We start from the raw sequence: 25,955 nt of genomic DNA on the forward strand, positions 1-25,955 counted from the left end.
AGGGAACTTTATTTGTAACTTGCTTTTCAATATGTTGGTCAAGTAAGTGATATGTGTATCCCAAACACATGACAATATGTGATATAAAAATGTCAAATAACATTTGACATTTGTTCTTTGTTAGGAAATGATGCACATAATCATCACAAGGAAGCCCTGTTTGGTTAGACTTTTCTTTATTAGAAAAAAATTGCTATTAAAAGCAGGTATTGTGTGAAAAAGTTATACCCTACAGAAAATGTTAACAATTCTAAACAATTAATTCGAAAGATTGAACAAAATCTTTTTAAAACAAAAAAGTGCTGTGCAAGATTATAGTGTTACATGAAAATCTAGACTAACAAATCAACTGTTCAAAACTGGGAGTATAGCTTTTTTGTACTATTTATACCTAGATTTGTTTTTTTTTTGAAAATGGCTATTTATTTAGTAGGCATCAACGATTATTTCTTGCCTCCCTGCCAATATTTTCCTGAACTAGAGAAATATTAATTTAAGTGTTGTGGACACAGATTGTAAAATAATATATGAAAGGTCACTTATGTACATAGGATAAATAATTCCCATCTGGTACTGTTAGGTTGAAAAATCTTAACATTTGATTAATTGATCAACTGAGATGTGTGCACCGTTTGATTCAAGCATGAGATTACTTAATTTTGCAGGTTGCAAATGTATATATAAGTGCTTCTGGTATAAATCAAATACAAAATAGGCAGCTGCAATACTATTTTTCTGATTTTTGAGGAACACCTTCATAATACTTTACTCAAATCCAACTTCCTCATTCATGGAGTGAGAAAGATGTTTCAAGAATTCATTCAGCAGCATCTCTGTGAAATTTACATAAATACAACATAATATTATTGCTAAAAGTGGTATTCTTTACCAATCTAAAATATAGAAAATTAATTAGAAAAGTAGCCATTTAAAAGTATTTTCTACTTTTTCCATCAAGGGCAAGTGCACACCATTTGGAAGTATTGCAGAAGTAAAATTTAAAACTTAATGTGAAGCAAGCAATTCATTTAACAGTAAATCAGGGCTCAGGAACAGGGTAAGCCACTCAGCACCTTGATCTTGCTGTAGCTTCCTTTCAATTATATTCGATTGTGACTGATCTGTGTCTCAACTCCATCAACCCCCCTTTTGTTCCATCTCCTTTGACACCCTAACGTAAAGTTGCAAAAATTTTAAAATCTGTGTGTTGAAACGAAGCACATCATTAAGGAGAATGTGAGTAGGATCTTCTGTAGGCCAGGGGAGTCAGGATCAGAGGTGGCCGAACCTGCTATCTTGCATCACCAGCTGTCATGCTAGTTTGCTGCCACAATCCTGACGCAGAGCCATTTTTAAAGAGGCTGCAAGTGGCGGGCAGGCAATTAAGGGGCTTAATAAGGTCTCTTACCCTGTGCTATGATTTCCAGTCAACTTATGGAATTTGCACTTTGGCCCAAAACATGGTCAATACAGCAAGACGGACTCGTGGCAGGAAAGGATGGGACCCAACAAGGGACCTCCCCATCGTATCCATGATAGCTGCTGGGCCACAGCTTGTTGTTCCATGAAGGGGTTGCCTTCCGTGACCAGCACCTGTGGCTGTTATAATTTTTTTAAAAAGATCTTTCTTCAGAGACTGCAACCATATTGAGGAAACAGCAGACTTGTTAAATAAGTAATTTGTGCCACAGGTATGTGTGAAACTAAAAGTACAGTAAGGGAAGGAAATTCATGGATTTAATACAAGCATAAAATGGTAGTCGGGTAAATAATGGAATTAAAGATCAACAAATCTCCCAGATTTATTGGTTTCCACTCCAGGGTAATTGGGAGGTAGAGACAGAGTAGGGATAAAGGAAATGTTCTTCGGTAGAATGTCACATTGGTGTTCTCCATGAATCCCTACCATGGCCCCAGCTTTTCACCATATATATTAATGACTTGGATGAAGGATTAGAGCATTATATATCAAAGTTTGCAGATGATATTAAGTTAGGAGATGCAAGAATTTGCAGTACGCCAGAGACTAAGTGATTAAAATTCTGGCAGATCAAATTCGATGAGGAGTGTGAAATCATCCAACTTGGTTCTGAGAAAGACATTGAGTTTTTTTAATAGTGAGAACTGTTGAGGAACATAGTTTAGATATCCATGTGTACAAATCGCTAAAAGTTAGTGAACAGGTGAAAAATGCAAACATAAAGATGAACGGAATATTGACCTTTTTTGCAAAGGAGTTTGGAATACAGAAGTGAGGAAGTGATGCTTGTACAAAAGCCATCTCTAGTATGCATTCAATTTTGGGTACCACACCTCTGTACAGATATGTTGGCTTTAGATGGGGCACAGTGTAGATTTACCAGATTGTTAATAGGGCTGAAAGGGTTAAATAATGAGGATAGGTTTCAAAAACTGTTTGTATTCCTTTGAGTTTAGATGGTTGAGTGGTGGCCAAGTCCCAAATAATGGGAAAAGATTAAAATGATAGAGAAATATCCTCTAATGTAGGATTCCAGACTAAGCAGCATAATTTTGTGGAGCCTTTCTGTATGCAAATTGGCTGTTGTATATTCTACATTACAATAGTGCCTATATTTAAAAGGTACTTAATCGGCTGTTAAGCTTTTTGGGACACCCTAAGGTCATGAAAGGCACTATAAAATTGCAACTCTTTAAAATTAGAGCTGGGATATTTAGGAGTGAAATCAGAAAGCATTTTCCCACACAAAAGATAATCAAAATTTGGAACGGTCCCCCCATAAGTCTGGATGCTTGGTCAATTGAATATCTATTGTCACAAACACATTTTTTTTGGGTGTCCTGGCTGAATCCACAATTTTATTGTAGTGACTGTTAGCTTCTGGATGAGCAATCACATATACCCTGACAAAGGCACTGACAAAACCCATAGACCAAACAAACAGTCAGACTGGAAGGAACAAGGCTGACGCACACAATTCCAAGAGTCACCTTTTGGATTACCAGAAGATAAATTCCAAGTGGCAATGAACTGAAATAGAAGAAACCTAACAGCCACACAAGTATTCTTGGCACACGGTTACAAATTTTAGAGAACACATCTTGATCAATCCTGCTTTGGGATGTAACAGACATAGTGTCAAGACTGTGATCTGCATAATAGTCAGAGGTGGTACGTCTGCTTGGAGTCCTCGGGGAATTCCTTTGTACCTCCCTTATAGTAATAACTAAGCAGTTAGAAGAACCAAGGGTTGAACTGGAGGAGGTCAAGTTCTTTGGTGTTAAAACTACCTCTTTGCAACCTGAATTCCATGTTGTCCTGTCTCTTGCTGTGAGTTTGCACATGATATTTGTATCATCAGGGAGACTTGCAATTTCGTCCTCGTGGACCTCTGTTTCATGGCGACAGAAGGGACAACTAATACAGTGGGAGCCATCACTGATATCTAGGATTTTGTTCAGACATTTTGCACATACTCTGTGTAAACAGTCCAGGATCTTAGGCTTTCGGCTGTGTCCATTGTATTTTTGGTAACAGATTTTACATTCCAGATCAGTGCTTGAAATGCTCTTGTCTCCTTCTGTGTGAGAGCAGCTCATCTTTAACACTGGGGGAGAAAAAAGCCATATAATAGAAAAAACAATTACACTCTAGAGAAACAAAGCAAAGATTTATACTCATTGGTTAACAATAGAGACTTATCCACATTTAACCTTTTAAGTAAGCAATATATTCTGCTTATATACTTTAATTGGAAACTATGGCTTTGATCTTTGGCTGGTCTATTCTTGCTTCCCTACTACAGCATGCTATTCTGTTCTTTGATTCTACTTTCCTTTGAAGAAAATGGTGGAAGAACCTGATTTGGGAGAAATAGTCCATGTTCCTAAAATAATACCTGTGCCAAAATAAACAATTAAGAAGGTGGCATAGCCTGTCAGGTTGCGTGTGGCTAATCAGAAGATGGACTGATCATCAGCATAGCTTGATTTGCAACTAAGTTGACCCACCATCCCAGATTTTAGGCATTTACTCTCAGTTGTTTGCTGTTGGGATGTTATGTTCCTATTTTTGATGCATGACTTGCACATCAGATAGCATCACATATTTTCTGTCCTCTCTGCTCACAGCAACACCAGCACTGTCCCCACAATCCTGCCACCACCATCATTTTGTTCACCATACCATGAATCCCTTAATTTCTTCCCCGAGAGCTTGTCACCCTGCTTGTAACATCATTTGTATTGTCTATTATCTGCTTAAAATATGTACTTCTATGACACTGATAAGCTGTGGTAACAAAATCATGCAATTAGAAAGGTAGTTTTATTTAATTATATGTCCTAATTTGAGATAACTTCATGTGTAGTACTATATTTAACCTCACAAGCTATTTAGTTTACTCATATCAACTGTCATTCATGTTTGCCTTGAATTTTATTTAAAAAGAAATAATTTTCAGTATTTATAAACTTAACTTATCGGTCCTACCAGTGAGCCTGGGTTTTATCGGTTCTACCAGTGGGCCTGGGTTTTATCGGTTCTACCGGTGGGCCTGGGTTTTATCGGTTCTACCGGTGGGCCTGGGTTTTATCGGTCCTACCAGTGAGCCTGGGTTTTATCGGTCCTACCAGTGGGCCTGGGTTTTATCGGTCCTACCAGTGAGCCTGGGTTTTATCGGTTCTACCAGTGGGCCTGGGTTTTATCGGTCCTACCAGTGAGCCTGGGTTTTATCGGTCCTACCAGTGAGCCTGGGTTTTATCGGTTCTACCAGTGGGCCTGGGTTTTATCGGTCCTACCAGTGAGCCTGGGTTTTATCGGTCCTACCAGTGAGCCTGGGTTTTATCGGTCCTACCAGTGAGCCTGGGTTTTATCGGTCCTACCAGTGAGCCTGGGTTTTATCGGTCCTACCAGTGAGCCTGGGTTTTATCGGTCCTACCAGTGAGCCTGGGTTTTATCGGTCCTACCAGTGAGCCTGGGTTTTATCGGTTCTACCAGTGGGCCTGGGTTTTATCGGTCCTACCAGTGAGCCTGGGTTTTATCGGTCCTACCAGTGAGCCTGGGTTTTATCGGTCCTACCAGTGAGCCTGGGTTTTATCGGTTCTACCAGTGAGCCTGGGTTTTATCGGTCCTACCAGTGGGCCTGGGTTTTATCGGTCCTACCAGTGGGCCTGGGTTTTATCGGTCCTACCAGTGAGCCTGGGTTTTATCGGTCCTACCGGTGGGCCTGGGTTTTATCGGTCCTACCAGTGGGCCTGGGTTTTATCGGTCCTACCAGTGGGCCTGGGTTTTATCGGTCCTACCAGTGAGCCTGGGTTTTATCGGTCCTACCAGTGAGCCTGGGTTTTATCGGTCCTACCAGTGGGCCTGGGTTTTACTTGCATCGTGCACAATGGTACTGAAAATTCACCATTATATCTTGGTTTGAATTTGATGATAATATGTCTGCATACTCAGATTGACTAAATTCAAACCAAAGTAAATTTTTCCAATTCTATTTGAACATTTCTATTTGTATATTCATATAATATAGCAAAGTGCTGGTTTCTCAAGCAAAAATCAATTTCTGCGGTCTTTTTACTTGCAGGTATGTTTCAGACATGTCAACTGAATATTGACATGGTCAGAAACCATTTTTTCAAATAACAATGAATGCATAGTTTATTATTAGATTATTTTCTATCTGTCCATAAATAAGAAATTGAAAGGCTTTAAGAATATTCACGTTTTTCATAATGTAACTCAAGATGGTGTGCAGTTTTGATGTTTACTTTATCTGGCCTGCCTTTTAAGATCACTGCTCAACTAGTTACAGTGGGGATCCTGGTATTTTTAAATGCTTGTAAATCCCATGGACAAATTAGAAGTCAGTAGATTGTTTGCAAATGTAAGAATCTAGAAGGAACTGCTGAACTATATTTCTCTTGATTTAAGATTGTTTTGCACTTATAATTAATTGTAATAATTGATCTAGATGAACACACACCAAATGCAAGATTTTATCATTTGTTTGGTTTCTGCCAGGGCTACTTGGCTCCAGGCATGATTACAGTCTTGATCCAACCATAGACATGAGCTGAATTCCAGAGATGGGATGAGAATGACTGCCCTTAACATAGAGGCAGTATGTGAGCAAGTGTGGCACCAAGAAACTCGAGTGAGGAATCAGGGGAAATAATGCCTATACTTGCAGTCATGCCTGGAACTAAAGAAGATGGTTCTGGTGGTTGGATGCCTATCATCTCAGCCCCAGGATATCCTCAGGGCAACTTTCCAGGCACAACTGTTTGCAGCTGCTTCATCAATTACCTTCCCTCTTACCATAAGATCAGAGATGGGGCAGTGAACAGTGTTAAATTTCTTTCACAGTTTCACAGATAATGAAGCAATCCATGCCTGCAGGTTTCAAAATCTGGACATCATCTAGGCTTGGCCTGATGAGTGGCAATTAAGATGTGCACCACGCAAGTATTAAGTGATGACCATCTCCAACAAGAGGGAGTGAAGTTAACTCAGCTTGGCATTCAATGGCGTTGCCATCAAGTAAGGGGAAGCTAGATAACTACAAACAAGAAAAGAATAGAAAATTACGCAGATAAGGTTTGATGAGGTAGGGTGGGAGAAGATTCATTTAGAGGATAAACATTGGCATAATCCATTTGGATTGTAAATTATTCTGTAAATTCTGTTAGTTCACTAATATTAACATATTGGGTGGGGTGTTGGAGGTCAGAATTGACCAGAAACAACTGGAATAGAAAAAGTCAAAGGCTGGATATTCTGCATCAAGTGGCTCACCTCACAACTCCCCAAAGCTTGTCTACCATCTACAAGGCACAAGTTCAGAGTGTGATGGAATACTTTCCACTTGCTGGATGGGTGTAGCTGCAACGATGTGGAGATGCCGGCGTTGGACTGGGGTAAACACAGTAAGAAGTTTAACAACACCAGGTTAAAGTCCAACAGGTTTATTTGGTAGCAAAAGCCACACAAGCTTTCGGAGCTCTAAGCCCCTTCTTCAGGTGAGTGGGAATTCTGTGGAATTCTCACTCACCTGAAGAAGGGGCTTAGAGCTCCGAAAGCTTGTGTGGCTTTTGCTACCAAATAAACCTGTTGGACTTTAACCTGGTGTTGTTAAACTTCTTACTGTAGCTGCAACAACAGTCTAAGCTCAACACCTTGCAGGACAAAGCAGTCCAATTAATTGGCACCCTTAAATCCATTCTCTCCTAGCGCTGCAAACAGAAATTAGTTTCCACAGCTGGATGGTACTGATGATTAAACATAGCTACCTTGGACCAAATGAAAATCTGTAATCCAAGACCAAGTCATGCGAAAATATAAAATTGTTATGAGCTCATGTGCATTGAAAGCAAATATTAATATTCTTTAAAGATCTATAAAGAATGTGTAAACAGTTCTAATTGCTTAAACATGCTAAAACGTAGAAAGTCACATTTATTACTATTGCCCAGCACTTACGCAAGATATTTTAATGGTCCATTATATAGTCTTTACCAGTCAGCTATTGATATCTGCAATTTAGGCACCAGCCAGACTAGGCTGCATTCATTTGCCTGTTCAACAGTGACAGTTTTGTCTATGATGGAGCCCTGTGCATGGTAAATACAGGCACAAACAAAAGTCTCTTGCAAAAGTTAAACATGCATGTAGTGGTGAGGAAAGCATTGCCATATCCCCAATCCTCATATAAATTGAGTTTAAATGAGTGTACAAAGCATTTGGGTGTTATGACACCATCCTGGATTTAGCTAGATGGAGTTTTTATCTTCCACTTTAAATTTGTCCTAGTACGAGTGAAGGTGAGCTGTATATTTTGAGAATTTTATGCATGATTTGTTGTATTCTCATTTAATTCTGTAGAACAGTTGCATTATGGTGCAGACAAATGATGTTTTGGTACATTATCCACATACAAAGCTGAACAATGTGATCTTGGATTAATAGTCTAGCTGCAAGTATTCTTCATTAGGAGAATTTGTTTCAAATCCAGGTTCACTCCTGGAATTAGAACAGATTAAATCATCTGGTGAAAAGGTATAAAAGCTTCATTTAAAATATTGATGTCTCAGAAATAATTGTATGGTTAGATTTTACCTGGTGTTGTTAAACTTCGTACTAGATTTTTACAGTCACTCCTAGGACTAGTAGTAGTGATGATGAGAAACGTCTGCATGAGAAACAAGGGCAATGCTATGTTTCGTAACTAAATATATCTTGTTTTGTTTCTCTCCAAATTTAAATTAGAGAATGACTGCAGACTTTGTAGCATTTGAGACCGCTATTGATTTATTAAAAATAAAGCATGGGTAGCTATAGATCTAATGTTTTCAGTTTCTCTCAGCTCCTAAGGCCATTTAGAGTATTCTTATTTTAAACCCTTTCTATATATAAAAAAAATGTGCATGGGCACAAAGCTTCTACATGTTATAATTTTTGAGTAACACTTTTATGCCAACATTTATGTTGAAAGAAAGACTTATGTCTGACAAGTGCAAGATTCAGGCCTATGTGATTGGCAGGCCCAGACATGATGTGCGCTTCCCCGTGTGATTGGACCCCAACTGCCATTTCACACTGGCTGGCCAATTAACTGACAACCAGTGTGAAACGAGCACTGAGAAAGGCTCAGTGCTGCCGGGGTGATACGGAATAAGGGCGGGCACCAAGTGAAGTGAGAGTGGGCATTTCCATTGAGCTCCCTGAAGGCTGACGGCTGGTGTGGAGTTGCCTCCAAGAGCAGCAATACTGTATAAATGAATTTACTCCAAGAAATGCTGCAAATTGTATCTACACAGCAAGTTCAAGCACCTGACAGCAGACTTCATATAGTACCTCAGTCCTCAAACATCTTTTATATCAACTCAGACATTTTATCCCGCCCTGGAACGTCTTTATTGCAAAAAACATGAAGGTCAACTGGCAGATTGGCCTGTCCACCAACCGTATAAGTTGACGGGCCACGTAAAATTGCCATCAATTGCCTTCTTAATGGGCTTAATTACGCGCGTAATTGTTGGCAGACACACTTAAAACACCCGCATACTCCCAAAAACTGCAATGTAGCGCGCGATCCTGGCCTTAGAATTAATTCAGTTATTTATCACCCCCATCTAATCACTCAATTTGCCATCTTTTCTCAGTAATTGAAATTTCTATTCTTCAATTTCTAATGTCCAAAATGCAGTTTCAAACAAAAATATTTTTTACCTTGCAGTAGTAGTTTGGACCCTTCAACCAAATTTATGCTTTCTGAGCATGTGTAGTTTGCAGAACTTCCCAGAATGTGGACTGCACATCAGCATGACTTGAAAGGTAGAAAGTGTATCCTTCAGCTACAAGCATTTGAGAATTGTTTTGCTTTGACAAAAACCTGTGAAAGAAGCTGGAGATTGAATTCGCAGAGCTTTTTCAAACAACCTTGGAGTTAAGAACAAAATGCTGTGTTCTGATAAGAACTACTCCAACAGACAACACCCGCACATCGAGCAGTTTGAATCGAGATACCACCTGCTAAATATGGGTCAAACAGTCACCTATTCAGCCTGAATAACATTTTTTAACAAAACATCAATCAGAGGGTGCCCATTCAAGTTTTTCAGTTTACTTTTTAACTCAACAAATTTTCCATTTTCAGGCTTTTCTAACTGAAACCGCAGGATAATTACGTTCAGGAAGTCTTTTTGGTCAATCTTAGTTCATCCATCGACAATATTCCCTCCTATTGAAGCATCCACTTGTTTTTAAAATAATTTTGGAGTTCTCAATTTTATCCAGAGTTCAGTCCTATCCAGAAACCTGTTCCATTCATTGATCACTCTTTGCTCTACAATTAGATCACCATTTTGGGCCCCTCTGTCCCCGACACATCTGTTTTTAAAATTTTCTTGGAATTGCGTGTCACTGGCAAAGCCAGTATTTATTGCTTATGATCAATGAGGCCTGAAGTTTTCCAGACATTGGGCCTCATTTCAGTATGCTATGCAGTATGAAGAATCCGCTGATAAGACATCCTGAGTGAGAGCCAGTGTTAGGATCACAATGCCCCTCACCTAACTGTTATCAGGGGCCTGGATCAGGCTCTAGATGGACAGCAGAAAAGAATATGTGCTGTAGTCTATGGCAGACTGTCATGCAGATAACCTAGTGCTCTCATTCTGCTTTTTTCTCTCCCTGGGTCGTGAGATGCATGTGTAAAGAGTCTTGTGTAAAGAGCATCAATGACCTCTAATACTGCAAACTGGGAATTGTTGCTGATTTCACCTGCTTAAAGCATGAAAAAACCCTGTGTAATTAAAAGTTGAGGACCATTATGACCTTGACAGACACTGTGCTGTCCAAACATCCTGGTTCTAAGCTGAAGTTCTGGCTGCAGCAGGTTACGTTCAGTTATAGCATCCTTGTGAAGCAAAGCCACCTCATGCGTTGCTCCAAAGTAAAGTTAATGTAGGAAAGGTGCTTGCTGAATAGAATACCCACTGTGGGTAAGGCATCATGCATAAAATGTTGTTATCATCCACCCTCTTATAGCAGCTGCTACTCATTACTATTGTCTTCTTTGCTGATCTCTTCTTCCAACCTCAAAGGCAGCACTTTTAGACCACCTAGGACTACAAAGAAGGCAGCCGGTAGCAGTGCAACACCAGCAAAATCATCATCTCAACACTCAGTGAACTTTCCACAGTCACTAAACAAATCTCAAAACTCCCTGAAGTTGACCAACAGCCTGACATGATAACTATCTAAGAGTTGTATGATCCCTTTATATAATGCTGTTAAAGTGTCCTTTCAGTCTGTTAGTGTCACAAGTTGCCAAGTGATTTTAGCACGTGGCAAATTGAGTGCTGAAGCATACCAGAATCAGTAAAGGGCCATCAAAGAAGCGTAGGATCCTAAATTGTATATGGGTTTTAGTGTTTTTCATAACTGTGAGGTTAGGCTGCCTAAGGAAATGCTGAGCAATATGGCAGGCAGAGCACTTTTTGCCTAGTGTTTAGGAGGCCATTTAACATTCAAAAAATTGATGCAGCCCAATCATATTTCTAGGGCTCAGCTTCTCCAGTCTCTCGGCATAATTTGAATATCTGGCACTCAGAGTTTAGTCTTGTGGCTGTTCTTGACATTACCTCAAACGCTTAAGTCTCTCCTTTGTGCCTCGATCATTAGAACTGGATACAATGCTCCAGACTTGCTCACTATTGAATTTGATTAATACTTTCTCTGACTTTTGTTCTACTCTTTTGCCTAAAATTCAATACTCTGTTAGCTTTGCTGATTGCTGTTGTCTATTGCATGAATGTAGTGGTTGTAACTGCAACTTTTGTGACTGGATGAGAAATGGACGATGGCAAATCAACAGCTCACTTATACTTGCCCTGATTTTCTTTTCCATTCAGGTCAATGACATATGGCGTCATGAAGTGCTTATGCATTACATTTACCAGCTATGACTCAAAACCACTTGGGATTTTCTAAATTATTAGAGGTTAATTAAAGTCGCCTATTAAAACAACTTTTCTGTGTGATATTTTTCAAACACATTTCCTGTCTCTTCATAAAACAGGAGAGTCAAACTACCGGTAATGTTATTATGTGGGCCTGATCTGATATCCTGACACTTGACACAAACCACATTAGCAGAAGTTATTAAAATGGAAGTAGATGAAGTAGACTATATTCCCAAATATTTATATTTAGATATACTTCAATCAAACCCCTACCTTTTCAAATGGCTTTCTGCAACTTGATTCATACTCTGATGATTATTCCGCATTGATGCCGGCAATGTAAAACATTCAGTTCACGCCCATGTGTAGTAAAAATAGCTTAAGTTTTTGAATTGTGGATAGTTTTTAAAATGTAAACATGATCCCTTTTATGGTACTTCTTTGGTAGACAATTGGTTGCTTTGTTTTATTCATACATGCAAAGGTACTGAAATATAACTTTCAGGTGATTATACTATCAGGCGATCCCTTAAGATTAAAAAAAGGGTTTTGTCAATTTATTAAATACTCAATGTTCATATGTATTGGAATTAACCTTTTATAACATGAACTTTAAATGTAAGAGGTAGGTGCAGTGTTTGCCTTGAACAGGCCCCATGCAATCATTTGGGACCTCTTTTCTTTGCTCGATCTGAATGGAAATATTGGTCTGATCTGGTGCAACAGATCTTTGACTAGTTTCTGAGACCGATGCTGAGTGCCTTAAGTCCAAATATATGTAATTGTTCTTATTTCAGAAGCCAGTCCAAACTTTCTTGATCTGAAGGAAATGATGAGTCAGATGTTGCCACAGTTCTGACTACAGTGCAGTGCCCTGGGTGCAGCTACCATCATTTCCTGTGACCCCCAAGTAAGCCATGGAATTCTGGTGGCTGTTTAATAAAGTGGGGGCCTTAATGATTGCCTACATTTGAGTTCAAGTTTTGACCCTGCGTGAACGTTAGTAGTTTTGTTTCAATCTAGCTTGTTGTGTATTTCACTTTGCTGCTTTGATTGTCAATTTGTCAGGCAAATATGCTCAATTGCTTTATCATTGCCTACAATTAATTATTCTTAATCATGTAACACTGGCCATCAGGTTAGCTTGGATTTTTTTCGTATTAGAGATGTCTCAGTAGAAGAGTTCTATCTACCTGCCAAATGGCCCTGGCCACACACACCCTTTTCTGGTCAGTCTCTTGGTGTTCCACGATCATTGTATATTTGGGCGTGATCAAGGCTATGAATACAATACCATTAGTTGGCCCACAGGGTGGAAAAAGCACAAAATAGATGGTCAATTAATGAAATTGATTGGAAGCAGACTGCTTAAAAGAAGTCAGTGGGTTGTTTTGTATGAAGCCGCATCAGAATGGTGCTCAGTAATCAGTTGGAAATCCCAAGGATCATTACTAAGAGCATTGCTATTTGGAATAATGAATGAGGAGGTAGTTGTGATACTGGGTGGGCTAAAAATTGATAAAGAGGAGGTTTTAGAAGGCTGGCTGTACTTAAATTTATATATATCTCCAGGACCAGATGGGATGCATCCAAAAATGCTGAAGGGAAAAAGGGTGGAATTTGTGAAGGGACTGGCTAAAATCCTCCAATCTTCCTATGATATGGGGGTGGTGCTGGAGTGCTAAAGAAGTGCAAATGTTAAACCCTTATTCAAGAAAGGATGCAAGGATGAACCAGGAGGCCAGTCATTTTAATCTTGGTGGTGGAGAAGCTTTTTAGAAACAATAATGCAGGACAAAATTAGCAGTCATTTGGACAAGTGTAGATCAGTTAAGGAAAGCCAGCATGGATTTCTTAAATTTGTTTAACTAACTTGATTGAGTTGTTTGAGGTAACAGTGAGAGTTGATGTATATATGGACTTTCAAAAGGCATTGATAAATGTGTTTTAATCCAGTCAGGAAGCTCTAGGGTGAACATGTGGGTAGTGAGATCTCATGAGAGGTGCAGGAGCAGTAGAGCCTAGTGAGCAGGGATCATAGGGCTTCAGGGTAGTGGAAGGCTGAGACTGAAGCAAAGCCAATAACAATCAGTGAGTTTGACATTAGCAGTCAGACCTAATCCCAGAATTCCAGTTAATAGAGAATTTCTGTTGGAAGAGTACCGAATAATAGACATTTTACTATAATGGGCTTGCTAGCAAATTTGATGCCCATGGAATAAAAGGGACACTGGCATATATGGATATGAAGTTGGCTGAGTGACCAGAAATCAAATTGTAGTGGACAGCAGTTTTTCGGACTGGGGGGCAGCTCCCCATTTAAATCGGTACTATATCCATGATTTTCTTGTTATAAATTAATAACTTGGACTTTGATATAAAGGGCATAATTTCAAAATTTCCAGATGATTGACAACTTGGAAAAAAATGTGAACTGAGCATGGGATCACCATAGACTTCTGGAGGATATAGACAGACTGGTGGAATACAGGGACGTGTAGCAGATGGAATTTAATACAGAGAAGTGCGAAGTGGTACATTTTGGCAGGAAGAAAAGGAGGCAAAACAAAATTGAGGGTGCAATTCTAAAGGAGTGCGACAACAGAGAGACGACATGACTGCACAAATCATTGAAGATTGCAGGGCAAGTTGAGAAGGTCATTAAAAAGGGATGTGGCATTCTGAGCTTTATAAATAGAAGCATAGAGTACAAAAGCCAGGAGTTTAAGATGAACCTTTAGAAAACACTGGTTCAATCTCAACTGGAGTATTGCATTCATTTCTGGGCATGGCACTTTGGAATCTCAATCATTGAGCCCGTACAGGAGAGTAATCAAAAGACTTCTGGATGCTGGGATATGGGGATAGTGCAGGAAAGTGGCATTGAGGCAGATGATGATCATGAGCTAATTGAATGGCAAAGCAGGTTCGAAGGCTGAATGGCTTACCCATGCTCCTATGTTCCTCTGGAGGATGTGAAGGCTATAGAGGGGGTGCAGAAAAGATTTACAAAAATGGTTCCAGGGGTGAGGAACATATTGGATAGATTGGAAAATCTGGGATTGTTCACCTTAGAGAAGCAAAGATTGAGAGGAGATTTGATGGAGGTCTTCAAAATTATGAGGACAGATAGTGGGAAACTTCCTGGTGGCAGATGAGTCTAGAACCAGAGGACATAGATTGGCAAAAGAACAAATGACAACATGAAGAAAAATCTTTTTAGTATCTGGCATGTGCAACCAGAGAATCTGGTGTTGTAGCTGTACTGACACAGCTAGTTCTGGGGCATCAGTCCTCAATACTATTGCTGGAATATTGTCATGGCCCATTACTTTTTCAGTCTCCATTGCCTGTGGACATTTCTTGATATCACATGAAGTGAGTTGATAGTACAGATCCAGCAGATCAAATGACCTCCTTCGGTGCTGAAACCATTCTATGATTCTACATGGAGATGAAGACAAAGGGTCAAGATTTGCTGATGATGCTATAATGTAGAGGATGAAACTGAACAAGGGCAGATTAGGTGCAGAAGAATCTGAATAGATTAGGAAATTGAGCTGAGAAATGATAAATTAAATTCAGTGTTGAATTAAAACTGGAACTGTAAACTAAATGTTAGTCAACAGCACAGCATAAGGAAGGTGAAGAAGTGTTAACAGATTGTCGCAACTATCTGCGTGATGCAGCAGCATCTGATAAGGTGAATGGGATTTTGGATTGTATAATGCACTGAATGAGAATGTAAATTGCAGAATGTAATATTGAGTCCATGCAAGCCAAAATACCACATGAACTTCTGGTCATCATTGCAGAAAGGCTATTATGATATTGGAACAGGGGCAGCAAAGGGCTACTCTTGGCATCAGGCACCTGAGCACTAACACAGATATGAAGAAGTTGAATTTACTTCCATGTTAGAAGAGAACATTGTGAGGGTATCTTATTTAAGCATTCAAGTTCCTTAAAGATATAAATCAATCGCACCCTGAGAAACTATTTACTCCATGACAAGGGGGCTTGGAATGGAGTATAAAAAGGATAAGATTTCATAGAATCATAGAAACCCTACAGTACAGAAAGAGGCCGTTCGGCCCATCGAGTCTGCACCGACCACAATCCCACCCAGGTCCTACCCTCATGTCCCTACATATTTACCCACTAATCCCTCTAACCTACGCATCTCAGGACACTAAGGGCAATTTTAGCATGGCCAATCAACCTAACCAGCACATCTTTGGACTGTGGGAGGAAACCGGAGCACCCGGAGGAAACCCACGCAAACACGAGGAGAATGTGCAAACTCCACACAGACAGTGACCCAAGCTGGGAATCGAACCCAGGTCCCTGGAGCTGTGAAGCAGCAGTGCTAACCACTGTGCGACCGTGCCGCCCTATTTGTTATAGCTAGTTCACACATATTGGGTTGAACTTTGATATGATCACTTCCATTGGGTGGGAGGCAGGCAGAGCAGAACTGCTAACCCCAGTCCATTTTCATGTTCATGAGTTTTGCTGGCAATTTGTTAGTACTTTTGAAGTGGGATATTTGGCAGCTCCACCATGGAATAGAGCTGTGCCAGGGAAGTAAAGTGGGCCACAGAGATTGGGCATCTGAGCTGTAGGAACTGATTTTGTAGGATCTGGAGGAGCATTAGAAAATTGTTTGGAATGGACTGGCCATGGAAATAATTACAGTGGATAGCAATTTTAAGGGATAGTTGGATGGGGGTATTTGGGGAGAAGATCATTTGTGGTATATAGTGAGCAGTGTAATGTTGAAACATGAGAGTGCACAGAATGGCCATAAAGGAATTTTCTGGTCCTGCAAATTCTTATATTCTTTTGACTCCATTGTCGCACACTCACCTTTGAGCTGGAAGTCCATTCCAAAGACTTAGAACACAAAATCCTGGCTGATATTTCAGTGTAGTATTGAGGGAGTGCTGCATTGTTGCAAGTGCTGTCTTTTAGATAGCCATGACACTATTTGAAGAAAAACAGGTGCCCTCAACTACCTGAATTCTCAACCTAGGTAAACCTGTTAAACTGGCAATACTACGAAAAACATTGTATGGTAACTTAAATCTTTACTGCTTGTGGGTGTTGCATTTCTCTGCATTACAACTGTGATCATGCTTGAAAAATGTACTTCATTGGTTGTGAAGCACTAAATTGTCCTGAGGACGGGAAATGGTGTTTTATAAATTCTTTATCGCTACTGAATATGTATTTTTTAAATATAAAATCACTGCTGTCTTTTTACCACTTTTCAGTCTTTGAGGATTGCAATCAGCCCTAGGTCAGAGCTATAAAATTATCTTTGACTCTATTTTTCTTTTTCATTGATCATGAGGAGGCAACCTTCAAGTGGCATGACCTAAAGCAGGGTCTTCATTTTGTTCCTTTGAAAAATCTCTTCCTTTTAAGTGGTGCTCCAACCAATGTCTGAATTGAGAATTAGGTGAACTCACTCAAATGAGGCAAATCTGTTAAAAAACAGCTCATAGCCTTTTGACCTTCCGTTTGATGCATTTCAGTTCAGTTTGTTCACAGTTGTTCCTTTACCAAGGCCACCTAACAGTACAAGAGCTAAAAGAGACCCAAATCAAGTTAACTGGTATTTTCATGTTCCTAATTATTTTTATGTGGCTACCTTATTACATAACAATGCGTAATTGTTTGCAGTCTGTGATGGTGCTTGGTGTCTGCATCTCACCAGAGAGCAAATTGTATAGGGTCAGTTCCATATATGTGGATACAGCCTTGTTGGGGACAGACCTCAAGGACTATATCAATATGATGCATTCATCATGAGCTTGAATAGACAATTTTAAATGATAAATAAACATTCTAAGTATTAGCATTTTTGTTGCATTCTTTCTTGATAGGAAATTTGAATTCTGTAGAATATAGATTTTAAGTATTAAACTTTAACGAAACTAAAATATTTTAATTCTTAATCTGTAACCCTAATGGTTTTATTACCCTTTCATCAGTAATATTCAATCTGCATAAAAGCAGCAATGCATTTTTTGAAATGATTTTATTTTTGATGCATCTCTTCTATCTAATTTTCTTTCTATATAATGTACCAAAATCATACAGTGTATTACAGACACTGCAAGGCAAACAAATCACCACCATAAATGCTTCTACATAACAGTTTGTGGAAAACAAGAATGTTTAAACCTGAAAAGGTTAAAGAAAACAAGTTTAAAGAAAGATACTAGATTTAGTTACATTATAAAACCTTTGTTGGCTAAACACTTCAATGTGAATATCCTATTTAAAATAAAAAATACATACCTGATCGTGCCTTAATCACCTTCAAAAGCTTTCATTTCAGACTGGGAAATGTTTTTCCATGGGTAATCCACAGGCCAGTAGTTTATCATTGTATAAGCACTTGCTGTACAGCAGTGAAATAACAGTATCATGCTATTCACACAGATGTACAAAACAAAAGCTGCCGTTAAGCTGGGAGATATCAACAGCCGTATGAAGGAACAAGAAGAGGATTTTGCCAGAAGGACTGCTCAGTACCAGCGGGAAATACGGCATCTCCAGCAGCTACTGAAGGACAAGCAGGAAACCCTTGATGGGCTGCTTGAACAGCAAAGGTAAAGCAGTCATAGCAAAGCAAGCCAATTAGAGCAGACTGGTAGATAGAAAGATGCACAGCTGCAGGCTCCTGTATTCCAGTGTTCCCATCTGGTGCCTTTTTGGATGGCTTACCTTGTATACATTAAATTTGACATTAGCACACTTAAACAAATGGCAGAAGTCAAAATTCAGTTATCTTGGTTTAAATAAAATGTTCTATTTTTGATGCCAGAAACACAACAAAACCTGTTTCAAGATGTGTAGCTACTTGTTTCTTTCTGCCTCCTGCCAGCACTGAATAGATTGATTATAGAAATATAATTTATATAATTTGTAAACAAGGATCAGAACCAACATAATCCGACTGAGGTTCTAGCTTTATACTGTTGCTTGAAATGGTAAATTTTCCTTTGAGTTAATAATACTCTGCTTCAGTAAAATTATCAGATTGTTCAATGTTGTCAGCGCTGTAATGTTGATTGAAGCACTCCAAGATGAAAATATTCAGTTAATCCTCTCAGCTGGTGTAAGATGAGGAGGAACAGGGATAAGTACCAAACATCATTCATATAATACATGCTGGCAGTGTCTAGAATATTGAAGGGAAAGCTGAGACTAAGAGCTGAACTCGTCCTTGCAAAAGAGAGGTTATGATTGTGAGAAGAATGCAATCTTGTTTCCAGCAATACTTGTCAGCAGCGATTTGCATCCTATTGGCAGCTGAGCAGTGCAGTCCCATTATCTGCAGAGTGAGAGGGAGAGAGAGAGCCATGAAGCAAATCTAATCACCATCTTCTTTCGCCGCTCTTCATTGTTTTTTTCTGGGATAATGGGTTCAAGCTGCCAGGTTGCTGTAGTTACTGAACCATTTAGTAGTTAAAGCAGCAACCACTGCTTGCAGAGTCATTTATAGGAATTGAACGAAGTTAAAAACAGCGCAATGGATCATAACCAATATTTTTTGATATATTTAGCACTTTGGGTGTTCCTGAAGGTATTTTGTATTTAGGCCATTTTAATCTGTATAAGCTTACTAGTACTATTATTTTTTTAAAAACAGAGCATAAAAATATTAAATATTTAATTAGTAATGCAGAGTGAAAAATAGTTATATTTTTGAGGGGTACTGTTCCAATGAAGCCACGTTATATATTTGTATATTTAAGTAATAAAATATAATTGTCGGATTCAGTTGTGAACTGTCAGATGGAGCTAAAATACATAATTCCCAGAAGGCCTGAGTGCAAATAGAACACAGGAATGGGAATTGACCACTTATTCCCTTGAGCCATTTATGCCATTTAATGGAATCATGGATGATCTATGACCTAATTCTATAAACCCACCTTTGCCCCATATCCCTTAAAACCTTTGGTTCACAAGAGTCTATCAATCTCAGTTTGTAAATTAACAATTAATTCACCTTCAACTGCAGTTTACAGAAGAGTTCCAAACTTTTACCATCCTTTGTACGTAGAAATGTTTCTTAAGCTCATCCCTGAAAGGTCTGGCTCTAATTTGCAGACTGTGACCCCTTAGTCTTAAACTCCCCAAACAGAGGAAATGATCTCCCTTAATATCTTAATCTTTGATCAAATCATTCCTTAATCTTCCAAATTCCAGGAAATGGAACTATGCTTTTTGTAATATCGCCTCCTAATTTAACCCTTGGAGTCTAGATATAATCTACACTGCAACTACTTTTAAATGGACCTACCTTGCATTAAGTTGATCTTTCTCTACACCCTAGCTATCACTGTAATGCTACATTCTCCACTCACTCCTTTCCCTCTCAATGTATGGTATGCTTTCTGTATAGTGTGTAAGAAACAATACTTTTCATTGTATACTAATACATGTGACAATAAATTAAACCATATAGCCTCTGTAAGGTATGGAACAAAGAACAAAGAAAATTACAGCACAGGAACAGGCCCTTCGACCCTCCAAGCCTGCACCAAGCATGTTGCCCGACTGAACTAAAACCCCCTACCCTTCCAGGGACCATATCCGTCTATTACCATCCTATTCATGTATTTGTCAAGATGCTTCTTAAAAGTCACTATCGTATCTGCTTCCACTACCTCCCCCGGCAGCGAGTTCCAGGCACCCACCACCCTCTGGGTAAAAAACTTGCCTTGTACATTTCCTTTAAATCTTGCCCCTTGCATCTTAAATCTATGCCCTCCAGTAATTGACTCATCCACCCTGGGAAAAAGCTTCTGACCATCCACTGTGTCCATGCCCCTCATAATCTTGTAGACTTCTATCAGGTCGCCCCTCAACCTCCGTCGGTCCAGTGAGAACAAACCAAGTTTCTCCAACCTCTCATAGCTAATGCCCTCCATACCAAGCAACATCCTAGTAATTCTTTTCTGTACCCTCTCCAAAGCCTCCACATCCTTCTGGTAGAATTGAACACTATATTCCAAGTGCGGCCTAACTAAGGTTCTATAAAGCTGCAACATGGCTTGCCAATTTTTAAACTCAGTGCCCCGGCCGATGAAGGCAAACATGCCGTGTGCCTTCTTGACTACCTTCTCCACCTGCATTGCCACTTTCAGTGACCTGTGTACCTGTATACCCAGATCCCTCTGCCTATCAATACTCTTAAGGGTTCTGCCATTTACTGTATATTTCCTATCTGTATTAGACCTTCCAAAATGCATTACCTCACATTTGTCCGGATTAAATCCATCTGCCATCTCTCCGCCCAAGTCTCCAACCAATCTATGTCCTGCTGTACCCTCTGATGGTCCTCATCGCTATCCGCAAATCCAACAACCTTTGTGTTGTCTGCAAACTTACTAATCAAACCAGTTACATTTTCCTCCAAATCATTTATATATATATATTACGAACAGCAAATGTCCCAGCACTGATCCCTGAGGAACGCCACTTGCCACAGCCCTCCATTCAGAAACGCACCCTTCCACTGCTACCCTCTGTCTTCTATGACCGAGCAAGTTCTGTATCCACCTTGCCAGCTCATCTCTGATCCCATGTGACTTCACCTTCTGCACCAGTTTGCCATGAGGGACCTTGTCAAAGGCCTTACTGAAGTCCATGTAGACAACATCCATTGCCTGACTCTCAATCAATTATCTTCGTCACTTCCTCGAAAAACTCGATCAAGTTAGTTAGACACGACCTCCTCTTCACAAAACCATGTTGCCTCGCTAATACGTCCACTTATTTCCAAGTGGGAGCAAATCCTGCCTCGAAGAATCTTCTCCAATAATTTCCCTACAACTGACGTAAGGCTCACCGGCCTGTAATTACCTGGATTATTCTTGCTACCCTTAAGCAAAGAAACAACATTGGCTATTCTCCAGTCCTCTGGGACCTACCCTGTCGATGGTAGTCATGATGTGGAGATGCCGGCATTGGACTGGTATATCCACTCCACCTGACGAAGGAGCAGCGCTCCGAAAGCTAATGGCATTTGCTACCAAATAAACCTGTTGGACTTTAACCTGGTGTTGTTAAAGCTCTTACTGTGTGTACCTCCCCTGTAGTCAGTGAGGATACAAAGATTTCTCTCGAGGCCCCAGCAATTTCCTCCCTTGCTTCTCTCAGTATTCTGGGGTATATCCCACCAGGCCCTGGGGAGTTGTCTACCTTGATGTTTCTCAAGAACCCCAAAACCACCACCTTTTTGATCTCAACATGACTCAAACAATCTACACACCCTTCCCCAGACTCATCGGGCCCGATTTTACCAATCTGAGCCTTAGGGCGGGATCCGGGCGTAATACGGATCCGAGCCCGGAATCCTCTTTCCAGCACGCCCATACGTGTTTTGCCGGCTCCAGTCCGATTCGTGCTGTGGGCGGGGCTTACCGCTGCCAGAACGATCGGAGCTCTGAACTGCGCATGCGCAGTTCGAAAAAAAATCTGAAGCAGCGCGCCCGGGCAGGGAGAAAAAAGCAGAGAGAGCGGCTCTCTGATCCAGATCATCTGGGGGGGCGTGTGACCGATCATCCCCTGGGGGGGGGGATGGGAGGGGAGGAGGTGCGACCGATCATCCCTGGGAGGGGAGGGGGTGCGACCGATCATCCCCGCGGGGGGGGGTGTGTGTGTGACGTGACGTATCATCCTCGGGGGGGGGGGGGGGGGGGGGCGCTGCCACTCTGCGGCCGATCCCCCTCCCCATCGGAGGAACGAATCCCTCCTCTCCAGAGTGGCCGCATACTTCAAACACCATGACTGTCATTATGCACCTCAGCGTTCCGCAGAACTCCCTGCCCCCTCCCTCCCCAACAATCGGCCACAGAGTGGCAGCGGAACCCCCCCCCCACCCAGAGGATGATACGTCACACCCCCTCCTCTCCCTCCCCCCAGAGGAGGAGCTGGGTCAGAGAGCCGTTGCAGTCTCTGACCCTGCTCTTCGGAGGCTGCAACGGTGACTTCGGATTTTTATTCGGCAGGTCAATTAGAGTGTGGATCCGCATCGGACAAGAAGACAGTAAAATAGGATTTGGCGGTAGAGTTGGGCGCGCGGTTCATTAAGTTGATTTAAATGCATGCAAATGCATTTAAATCGTCGGGCCGCCCGATTCGGGCGCGGGCCGGATCCGCGCCCGAATCAGGTATCGGTAAAGCCGCGATCTGCTCGGAATCGGTTGCAGATCGCTGTATAGGCCCAACACCCAACTTTACTGCGATTTCTCGCTGTAGCTGTCCATGACATTTTAAGGATCTGTATACCTGGATCCCAAGTCTCCAGTGGAGGTATGCTGGGCTGGACTTACAGAAGGCATTTGATAAGGTGCCACACAAAAGGTTAATTCACAAGGTTAGATCATATGTGATTAGGGGTAATTTATCAACTTGGAAAGGTGACTGGCTGATGGACAGAAGACAAAGTCAGGATAAATGTTCTTTTTTTCTGGATGGCAGGAAGTAACTAGTGGGGTGCCACAGGGTTTGGTCCTTGGGCCCCAGCTATTTGCAATCTATATTAATGACTTGGATACAGGGATAGAAGGCTGTGTAGCCAAATTTGCAGATGACACAAAAATAGGCGGGATTGTAAGTTGCAATGAGGAAATAAGAACCTTACAAATGGATACAGATGGGTTAGGAGAATGGGCCAAAATGTGGCACATGGAGTTTAACATGGATAAGTGTGTGAAGTCATGCATTTTGGTCGGAAAAATGGGAAGACGACTTATTCTCTAAATTGGGAGAGACTTCAGGGTGCTCCGGTGCAAAGGGATCTGGGGGTCCTCATTCATGAGTCACAGAAAACTAGCATGCAGGTACAGCAGATAATAAAGAAAACAAATAGAATGTTAGCATTTTTGCTAAAGGAATCGAATATATGGTGGGAAGGTCTTATGAGGAAAGGCTGAGGGACTTGAGGCTGTTTTCGTTAGAGAGAAGAAGGTTAAGAGGTGACTTAATAGAGGCATATAAGATGATCAGAGAATTAGATAGGGTGGAGTGAGAGCCTTTTTCCTTGGATGGTGATGGCTAGCACGAGGGGACATAGCTTTAAATTGAGGGGTGATAGATATAGGACAGATGTCAAAGGTAAGTTCTTTACTCAGAGAGTAGTAAGGGCGTGGAATGCCCTGCCTGCAACAGTAGTGGACTCGCCAACATTAAGGGCATTTAAATGGTCATTGGATAAACATATGGATGATATTGGAATAGTGTAGGTTAGATGGGCTTTAGATTGGTTTCACAGGTTGGCGCAACATCGAGGGCCGAAGGGCCTGTACTGTGCTGTAATGTTCTATGTTCTATGAATGGCCTACTCCTGCGCTGTAACAAATCTGTGATTCTGTTTCATTAGATCTCTACTGCTTCGAGCTTTTTGCCATTTGGAAAGTACTCTGTGCTATCTTTTCATGGTCCAAAGGGCTGACCTCACATTTGCCTACATTCAGATTGAGTTGATACAGTTTTGCCTACTCATCTAATCTATCAATATCTCTTTGTAATTTTACACTTCCATCTGGACTTCTTACAACGCCACCTAACTTTGTGTTATTAGCAAATTAGGATATGATGCTTTTGATCGCCTTAGTCATGGATTAATATGGTGAATTGTTGGAGCCCCAACCCAATTCCTTGTGGGACACTACTAGTCACAATCTGCCAGTTAGAGTACTTGCATTTACTTTGTCTCTTTGTCTCCTGCCACTCAACTGGATTCCTAATTTCAGCAGTAATTTGTGTTCCATTCCTGCAACTTCAGCTACTAATTTTTATGAATGCTTTTGGAAGTCTACAGACATTCCCTGGTTGAAAATCTTAGAATTTTCTTGAAGAGGTGACTATCAGGCTTGTCAGCCATGATCTACCCTTCAAAGATTCATAGTCAGTCATTCTATACTTAATTATGAACTTTAGTAATTTCCTAACACAATTTCTCTAATTCCAAAGTTTTACAAGTTATGTGCACAATTTCCCAAATCGAGCGAACTTTGGAAGATTTGTGCTGGTTCTTTTCTTCATTACCGTTTATTCCTTCTGTTAATTTTGGCGAGTTTCTGTCCCAGATTCATTATTAGTTTCCTTAAGATGTATGATATGATGACCTCTTCTACTGTAAATACTGGTACTAGGTAATTATTGAACATGTCTACCACTTCTTTATTTTCATTGACAATATCACTGTTACCAGTTTTCAAGGGACCCGTTTTTATCATGATTACCCTCTTTCTGTATATAATTGTGGAAGTGTTGCATTGATTTTGATAAGCTTAGCAAGTTTCTTCCATTCTCCTGTTTTTAGCTCCCACTATTTGTTTTGACATCCCTTGGTGTTCTTTGTATCCCTCCCATTTGTCCAGATCTGTGCTACTTCATGCATTTGTTTTTTTTTGTTCTCTTTTAGTTATCTCTTGCCTCATTAGCCATCCGTGTCTTATTTTTAGTAAGGAGAGCTCTGCCCTTTCAGGGGTATGAAATGGTTCTATATCACTTTAAAGTCTTTTTTAAACATCTCCCACTGATCTCCTGTCTTTATACCTATTAACAAATTTGCCCAGCTTACTGTGGGCAGTCTCTGTCTCATCACATTGTAGTCAGCCTTATCGAAATCTGAAGTCTTGAAAATTACTATTGAATCTGCTTCTATCATTCTTTCGCATGGTACATTCAAGATTGTCATAAATCAATGTCCAAAGGAAATTCTCCTTGTCTGGTTCTTCTGCTGATTCTCCTAAATTTATGTCCTCCGATACTGTCCCATCTGCCCCTAGAAACACTAACAAAATCCTTCATAAATTTGAACATCTCTAGTAAAGCTCCCATTAACCTTTTCTACCTGAAGGAATATAATCCCACTTTTCTCACCTCATCGCATAATGGAAGTACGTCATGTAGGATATCATTTAGGTAAGTATCTTCTGCATGCTCTCCAAGGCCTTGATATCTTTCCTGGTGTAGTGCCCAGAATTGGGCATGAGGCCATTTTGGGGCATAAATAGTAATTTCTAAAAGTTCAGCATCCTTGCTTTTGTGCTCCTTGTCTCTATAAAGGGATGGATTCCATAAAATAATACCTTACTGCCAAAAAGCTTTTGGATTTTGAGAATTATGAATATGAAATACAATATTTGAAGAAACATTGATTACGTCACAGTTAGGATATTGTATGTTATTTTGGGTATTCTAAAACCAGAAACTGTGCAATATCGATTGATTGGGATGATAACAAAAATGAGAAACTCTGGTTATGACTGGAGACTTTAGTTACCAGCACTTGGAATTTCTGTTGTTACTTTTCTGATTGCCCTTTGAAACTTTTGCAGATCAGCAGGAGAAATTATGTTCCATTACCTTTGCTTTCCTCCCTTAAGGCCTGCAATCCTAGTTCTCCAACACCAGTTAATTTCTCATTCACTATGCACCCATTGTTGGCCTCTTCTCCAGCCATCTTGCTC

The 25,955-nt window shown here is 40.4% G+C and overlaps 2 protein-coding genes across 2 annotated transcripts in view; one reads left to right on the forward strand and one right to left on the reverse strand.

The window, feature by feature from the left end:
- Window positions 1–25,955, forward strand: part of cep89 (centrosomal protein 89) — a 119,544-nt gene that overhangs the window by 89,456 nt on the left and 4,133 nt on the right. The window contains exon 19 of the mRNA XM_078210777.1: window positions 17,902–18,071. Within this exon, the coding sequence (XP_078066903.1) occupies window positions 17,902–18,071 (170 nt within the window). The remainder of the gene's footprint in view (window positions 1–17,901; window positions 18,072–25,955) is intronic.
- Window positions 2,854–3,579, reverse strand: LOC144492597 (E3 ubiquitin-protein ligase RNF182). Its single transcript, XM_078210780.1, has one exon. The coding sequence runs from the start codon at window positions 3,577–3,579 to the stop codon at window positions 2,854–2,856; it is 726 nt and encodes a 241-aa protein (XP_078066906.1).

Source organism: Mustelus asterias, chromosome 4, assembly GCF_964213995.1.
Source record: "Mustelus asterias chromosome 4, sMusAst1.hap1.1, whole genome shotgun sequence".
NCBI lineage: Eukaryota > Metazoa > Chordata > Chondrichthyes > Carcharhiniformes > Triakidae > Mustelus > Mustelus asterias.